General features: G+C 41.7%; 1 protein-coding gene across 1 annotated transcript; it reads left to right on the forward strand.

Annotated features, from left to right (window-relative positions):
• The first annotated feature begins 246 nt into the window (after positions 1-246).
• Positions 247-432, forward strand: LOC116760933 (metallothionein-1E-like). Its single transcript, XM_032646488.1, has one exon. It carries the CDS (start codon positions 247-249, stop codon positions 430-432), a length of 186 nt encoding a protein of 61 aa, XP_032502379.1.
• The last annotated feature ends 8,046 nt before the right edge of the window (positions 433-8,478 follow it).

Here is an 8,478-nt window from a genome sequence, read left to right on the forward strand (position 1 = left end):
ATCAGCTCAGTGCTTTGCAATGACCTAGAGGGTTGGGATAGGGAGGGTGGGAGGGAGGCTCAAGAGGGAGGGGATATGGGGACATGTGTAGGCATATGGCTGATTCACTTTGGTGTACAGCAGAAACTAACACAGTACTGTGAAGCAATTATACTCCAGTAAAGATCTATTTAAGCATGCCCCCTCAACGTCCTTGCCATCTTTTGTGCTGCAGTCTCTGGACCCCAGCCTCTGCTTCCTCTCGCCATGGATCCCAACTGCTCCTGCACCACAGGTGGATCCTGCACGTGTGCCAGCTCCTGCAAATGCAAAGAGTGCAAATGCACCTCCTGCAAGAAGAGCTGCTGCTCCTGCTGCCCTGTGAGCTATGCCAAGTGTGCCCAGGGCTGTGTCTTCAAAGGGGCCGCGGACGAGGGCAGCTGCTGCGCCTGAAGGAGGGGAGAGGCTTTTCCCAGGTGTAAATAGAGCAACGTGCACAAACCTGCATTTTTTTTATACAACCTGACATGTTTGCTACATTCCTCTTTTTTTTTTCTGTCCTATAAAATACAAGAATGATAATAAAAGCGGCTGGCTTTAAAAAAAATCTATTTAAAAAATATTTATATATTGTTAAAATGGCCATACTACCCAAAGCAATCTACAGATTTAATGCAATACCTACCAAATTACCCATGACATTTTTCACAGAACTAGAACAAATAATCCTAAAGTTTATATGGAACCATAAAAGACTCAGAATTGCCAAAGCAATCCTGAGAAAAAAGAACAAAGCAGGAGGCATAACCCTCCCAGACTTCAGACAATTCTACAAAGCTCCAGTAATCAAAACAGCATGGTATTGGCACAAAAACAGACATATGGATCAATGGAACAGAATAGAGAGCCCAGAAATAAACCAACACACCTATGGTCAATTAATCTTCAACAAAGGAGGCAAGAATATACAATGGGGAAAAGACAGTCTCTTCAGCAAGTGGTGTTGGGAAAGTTGGACAGCCACATGTAAATCAGTGAAGTTAGAACAAACCCTCACACCATACACAAAAATAAACTCAAAATGGCTTAAAGACTTACATAAGACATGAAACTCCTAGAAGAGATCATAGGCAAAACGTTCTCTGACATAAATCGTACCAATGTTTCCTTAGGTCAGTCTACACTAGAAATAAAAACAAAAATAAACAAATGGGGCCTAATCAAACTTTCAAGCTTTTGCACAGCAAAGGTAACCATAAACAAAACAAAAAAACAACCTATGGAATGGGAGAAAATATTTGCAAACAATGGCACTGACAAGGGCTTAATTTCCAAAATATGCAAACAGCACATACAACTCAACAAAAAAAAAACAAACAACCCAATCGAAAAATGGGCAGAAGACCTAATAGACATTTCTCCAAAGAAGACATACATATGGCCAATGGACACATGACAAGATGCTCAACATTGTTAATTATTAGAGAAATGCAAATCAAAACTATAATGAGGTACCACCTCACACCAGTCAGAATGGCCAACATTAAAAAGTCTACAAATAACAAATTCTGGAGAGGGTGTGGAGAAAGGGAACCCTCCTACACTGTCGGTGGGAATGTAAGTTGGTGCAGCCACTATGGAAAATAGTATGGAGGGTCCTCAAAAAACTAAAAATAGAATTACCATATGATGCAGCAATCCCACTCCTGGGCATATAACCAGACAAAACTATAATTCAAAAAGATACATGCACCTATGTTCATAGCAGCACTATTCACCATAGCCAAGACATAGAAACAACCTAAATGTCCATCAACAGATGAATGGATAAAGAAGATGTGGTACCTATATACAATGTGGAATTGGAATACTACTCAGCCATAAAAAAGATCAAAATAATGCCATTTGCAGCAACATGGATGGACCTAGAGATGATCATGCTAAGTGAAGTAAGTCAGAAAGAGAAGGACAAATGCCATATGATACCACTTATATGTGGAATCTAAAATATGACACAAATGAACCTATCTACAAAACAGAAACAGACTCACAGACATAGAGAGCAGACTTGTGGTTGCCAAGGGGGAGGGGGGGTGTGGGAGGGAGGGATGGAGTGGGAGGCTGGGGTTAGCAGATGTAAACTGTTATATACAGAATGGATAAACAAAGTCCTACTGTATAGCACAGGGAACTATATTCAATATCCTGTGATAAACCGTAATGGAAAAGAATATAAAAAAAGAATGTATATATACATATATGTATAACTGAATCACTTTGCTATACAACAGAAATTAACACAACATTTCAAATCAATTATACTTCAATAAAAAAAAGATTTGTTTAACACAAAGAAGGCAATATATAAGGAACAGGCACAACAAGAGGTGAAACAAGTAGAAAACAAAGAGCAAAATTGCAGACCAGCTCTAACCACCTCGGTAATACATTAAATGTGAATGAGCTAAACCTCCCTTCAAAAGGCAGAGGTGACCTAGACTGGATTAAAAAGCAAGATCCAGCTATGTGCTGTGTACAAGAAAGTAAAAGGATAGGAAAGGATATACCATGCAAACAAAACCATGAGAGGGCTGGACTGGTCATATTAATAACAAACAAAATAGGCTTTAAGATAAAGATTATTACTGTAGGCAAAGAAGAACATTTCATAATGACTACAAGGTCAATATGGCGTAAGGATACAACAATTATAAATGTATATGTCTATGATAAAAATGGCTCAAAATACATGAAGATTTTAATACTCCTCTCAGTAACTGGTAGAAAAAGTAGTCAGAAAATCAGGAAGGATACAGAACATTTGAATAACACTATCAAGAAAATTTACCTAATTGACCTTTATAAGACTCCACCTAACAAAAGCAGAATATACATTCTTTTAAAGTGTACATGGAGCCTTCACCAGAATATACCAAGTATTGGGCCAAAAATAAGTCTCAGCATGTTTAAAAGGATTGAAATCATACAGAGTGTACTCCTTAAACACAAAAGAATTAAAGCAGATATTAATGCAGAAAGAAATGTGGGAACCCTCCCCCATCAAATACCTAGAAGTTAAACAACATGCTTCTAAATAACTCATGCTCAAAAAAAGACATCACAAAGGAAATTAGAAAAATATATCTGGACCTGAAGGAAAATTTTAAAAACGTATCAAAATGTGCAGGGTTTAATTAAAGCAGTGCTTAGAGGGAAACTTATATCTTTAAATGCTTATATTAGGGGGAAAAAAGGTATAAAAATTAATTATCTAAGTTTCCGCCCTAAGAAGCTAGAAAAGGAGAAGAAATTAAACCCAAATTAAGTACAAGGATGGAAGTAATAAAGGGAAGAGCAGAAATTAATAAAATAGAAACAATTAAGAAAATCAATGAAACTAAAATTTCCGGTATAAACTGGAAGATCTAAAAATGATGCACAGCAGGGTGACTATAGTGATACTGTACTGCATATTTCAAATCTGTTAATAGGTTAAATCTTAAATGCTCTCATCACAAGAAAAAAAATTGTAACTATGTACAGTGATGGATATTAACTAGACTTGTGATGATCAATTTGCAGTATATATAATATTGAATCATTACATTGTATACCTGAAACTAATATAATGTTATATCTCAATTAAACCTCAAAATTCAAAAAGACTCAAGTCAAATTTTACGAGATGAAAACTATAATGCAATATACAAAGGGACACAGGAAAGTTTTGGGGTGGTGGATTTGTTCTCATCTTGATGTGATAAAGGTTTCACTAGAGTATATATATGTCAAAATGTATAAAATTATACCCCCTAAAATATGTAGTTTATTGTATGTTAATTATGGCTCAGTAAATCTGTTATGGAATAAATATAAACAAGAGAAGAAAAAGGACAGCAAGAGAATATTATGAACTTTATGCCAAGAAATTTGAAAACACAAAGGAAATGGACAAATTTCTCAAAAGATAAAAATTACCAAAACTGACTCAAGAAGAAAGAGAAGATCTTAATATACCTTTATGAAGTTAAAAATTTGAATTGGTAATTAAAAACCTTCCCACAAAGAAAAGGCCAGGCCCAGATGACTTTCACTGGTGAATCCTAATCAAATACGTAAGGGAGAAATACTACCAATTCTGCAGAAACTCAGAAAATACAAGAAGCGTTTCCCAATTCATTTCATGAGGCTAGTATTATCCTGATAGCAAAGCCAGACAAAGAAATCACAAGAAAAAAAAATCCTATAGATACATACTTCTCATGAACATGGATATGAAAATATTTTTAAAGTATTAACAAATCAAACCCAGCAATATATACAGAGGATAATACATCATGGTTGCTTGAGGTTCATCTCAGAATGCAAGTTTAGCATAACATCCAAGCATCGGTAAATATATTACACCATATTATCAAAAGAGAAAAGTCATATAATCACCTCAGTAGATGCAGGAAAAGCATTTGTCAGCATTTGTTCACAATTAAAACTCTCAGCAAACTAGAATAGCAGGGAACTTCCTCGATGTAATAAAGAGCATCTGTGAAAACCCACAGCCAGCATCACGTTTGATGGTGAAAGACAACACTCGCTACCTCAAACCAGGAACAAAACAAGGACGTCTGCCCTCACCACTTCTATTCAACATTGTACCACTATGCACCCATTAGAATGGGTAAGATTAAAAGCAAACCAAAACACCTGACTATACCAGGTTATATTGTACACTTGCAACTAATAATATAGTGTTAGGTGTCAATTTTAAAAGACCCAGATCAAATTTTGAGATGAAAACTATAATGGAACGTACAGAGGAACACGGGAAACTTTGGGGATGATGGTGAGGATATAGGGAAACTGGTACCCTGCGCATTGCTGGTGGGAATGCATAATGGTACAGCCACTTAGACAAACTGCTTGACGGGCTTCCTAGAAAGCATTTTATCTCATGATCTAGTAATTCTAGCCCTAAATGTCTACCTAAGCAAATTGAAAACAGACGTCCACACAAATATTTGTATGCCAATGGTCACAGCAGTATTATTCATTAAATCCAAAGAAATGGACCCAACCTGAACGTCCTCCAAAGGAGAACGTTGAACAAAAATGTATACATCCATACTATGGAATACCATTCAATAATTAAAAGGAAAAAAAAAACACTGATATGTGCTACAATGTGGATGAACCTCAAAAACGTTATAGTAAGAAAAGAAAGCCAGACACCAGACCACATACTATCTGATTTCCTTGATATGAAATGCTATGAAAAGCAAAATTACAGTGACCGAAATCACATCCGTGGTTACCTGGGGCTGGAGATGTACTGCAAGAGATACGAGGGAATGTTGGCAGTGCCAGAGGTATGTTAAACCTTGATTGTGGGCGTGGATGCAAAAGTGTATATATTTACCGAAATTCATTGAACTGTATGCTTAAAAATGGGTGACATGTATGGAATGCAAATTATACCTCAGTAAAGCTGTGAAAAAAAAAAACCAGGGAGACCAGAAATTTGTTGTGGAGTTAGTTAAGCACTGCAGGAACCAGGAGCCGATGCTCTGACCCATAATTCACATTTGGGTTAACATCTGTGTGCTACAGACTGCCAGCCTCCTGGGCAAGATTGACTGGGAAGATGAGCTGCCATGGAGACGGCACCCAGTCCAGTGGGGCAGAAAGGCATGTGACCCAGTCATTGCAAAGCAATGTGACGAGGCTTCACGAGAGTTCCAAGTTCTTCAGGCACACGGAGAAGGGAGCCATCAACCCTTTCCGGGAGAGGCCAGCCCTCCCGGGAAGCAAGGTGCCTCCTCAGAGCTGAGACAGTGGGGACATCAGACTGGCATTCTTCCTCCTCTTCCTGCCCATCCAAGTGCCAGGTGGCTATCATTTCTTTTTTAATTAAAGTGTATTAAAATTTAATCTTGCCTAGAGAGTTCCTTGATCTCAGTGGGGGAGGGGGCAGAGGTAGATAGCAAGAAGAGCGCTGCAGGTGGAGAAAACCACCTATGCAAAGGGCCTGTGGCAGGACCTGGTGTGTTCAAGGAACTGAACAGGAGCCCTGTGTGAGCAATGCCGCCAAAGAGCCACAGAGGTCCGAGGTACAAACTGCAGCGTGTGCTAGGGCAGGGCCAACATCTTATGATGTTATTCAGCTCCATTATTGTGTCTAATTGTCTCAGTGTGCTTTGTCCTGGGCTCCACAGGTAACAACCCCCTGAGGGCAGAGCCTATGCTTCACCTTGTTTCCTTATAAGCCTGCAAAGGAGGGAAGGAATGTTGATTGCAAGCCTACTGTGTAATTTGTGGGTGTTACAGCCTTTGGTTCTTATATGGTGAGTAATTTTTAAGGATAAGGCAACTGAGGTCCAGAGAGGGGGAGTGACTTGCCCAGGGTCACACAGAGAGGCAGAGATGGGATTCCAACCGTGGTCTGCCTGGCCTGAGCCTAGTACCACATGTAGCTAAGAGGTGTTCAGAAATCCCGGTGCGGTGAGGCTGGGCCCGGCCTGCTCATTTGGCTTATTCCCTAAATCCCAGAACCAGGAAAGGGAGCAGCAGGTGGGCACTGTGCAGGTGAGAGCCCCCAGCTAGCTTGGCCCCCGGCCTCAGTTCCCCTGGTGCTAAGGACGGGCACAATCATCTCGAGTGTGACTAAGGCTAGAAAGAAGTGCTGAAAGTTAGATCAGAAGCAAAGAGGAAGGAAGGGGTGTCCCTGGGCACTTCCCACCCCTGCCCCACAGTCATTTCCCAATCCTTCTACTGGTTTGACGGAGTTGATGGGAGAGCGGGAAGGAGGGAGGTGTGGACCTTCTGGACACGGCTGCAGGAAGCCGGCCAGGTGGGGAGTGGGTCGTGATTGCGACAGCCTCCTGGCCTCCCTGCCTCCGGCCCTGCCCCATACCACCTGGCCCACGTGAGGCTGCCCACATCTGTCCTCACTCCACAGACCGCTGGGGGGCTCCCCATCACTCCAGGACAAAGCCCAACTCCTCGCCTGCCATCCGCTGCCTGCCTCCCCAAGGGCGTTCCCCCCACCACCCCCATCACAACTTTCTGCTGCCCCCAAAAGCCTTTCCAAGCCCCATTTCATCTGCCCTTTGGCCAGGCAGGTCTCCTGCCACCTCAAGATTCCACTTCTGTTTTCCACATGTGACTTTCGACTCTTGAAGTCCTCAAACAAGACCCTTCTTGGTCCCCAAACCACCCCTGGTCACCTTGACCCGGGGGACTCTGGCCAAGGTGGCCTGGTGTTTTGAATCACCTTTCTGAGGGCCTGTCCTGGGTCCCTGGGTGATCGTAGGAGACCCCAAGTGAAGTCCTCCTTGGAGCACCTTCGCCATCCCGGCAAAGCCAGTGCTCCCAGCCCCCAGTCCGTGATCCCTTGCCTGGGAAGGCCCGCAGGTGCACTGTGGCATCAGGCCAAAGTGTCGTGGTGACTCGATCCTGGGTCTGTCTTCCCCCCTGGATTGTGAGCCTCTGGACATAGAAGGTGCTCAAGAAAAGTTGGGAGATGAAAGGGAGCAGGCGAGGGAAGGAAGGAGGGAGAGAAGGAGTGAAGCAGGAGGGAGGGACGAGTCTAGGGTGGTGCCCAGCCCATAGGTGTGTTATCGAATAGAAAGAAATTATTCTAGATGCATCTTTTTACTAAGTGGAAATTTACTACCTCCCAAAAAGGAAAACTTGCTGCTTTTACTTTTATAGCAGTAATACATGCTTATGTTAATTTTTTTTTTTTTTCTAGACCAAAGGCTGGTGAATTTTTTCTGTAAAGGGCCCTAAATAATTTAGCTTTTGTGGCTCACATATGCTCTCTACAGCACAGTCCTCTGATTTTTGTTTGTTTGTTCCTAATTCTCTGTAAAAATGTAGACGTCATTCTCAGCTCATGGGCTGCACAAAAAAACCCAATTCTAGATAACCCACAAACATACAGATAAGAAAATGGAAATCACCTTAAACTCTCCTTCCAGAAATAACCACTGCCAACATTTTGGTTTGTTTGTGTCTAGACTCCTTCTGGGCATGTGTATTAGGTATATTTTGCCAAAATAGGATTATGTTCTTACATTACTGTTTAATAACCGGCTTTTTCATTTAACAGAATAATGTGGATCTAGCCCCACGCTGCTGAATACAGGTGGAGGATGTCACTTTCGTGGCCGCGTTGCACTGCGCTGTATGGGCCTAATGATCTCTTTTGTATATTTATTGAGGGCGGATGAGTTGCTGCCTCCAAACCCTCATGCAGTTTATTAAAAGAGATGAAAAGGCTAATGAAGGGATAAATCTTAGTGCGTGGCTACCAGGCGCCCCTCCTAGAGCAGACACGGAGAAACATTTCTTGCTGATGATTTTGTTACGTATTTATCCCACTTCTCTGCAGTGAGGGCTGGGGGAGCAGAGAAATGGAAGCACAGACAGGCACTTGCTTTGACCCCAAGGCTGATTTTGAGAGCAGACGCAGTCAGACTGAACAAGGAGCCCATTTGCCGG

The sequence above is a fragment of the Phocoena sinus genome, chromosome 1, assembly GCF_008692025.1.
Source record: "Phocoena sinus isolate mPhoSin1 chromosome 1, mPhoSin1.pri, whole genome shotgun sequence".
In the NCBI taxonomy this organism is placed as follows: Eukaryota; Metazoa; Chordata; class Mammalia; order Artiodactyla; family Phocoenidae; genus Phocoena; species Phocoena sinus.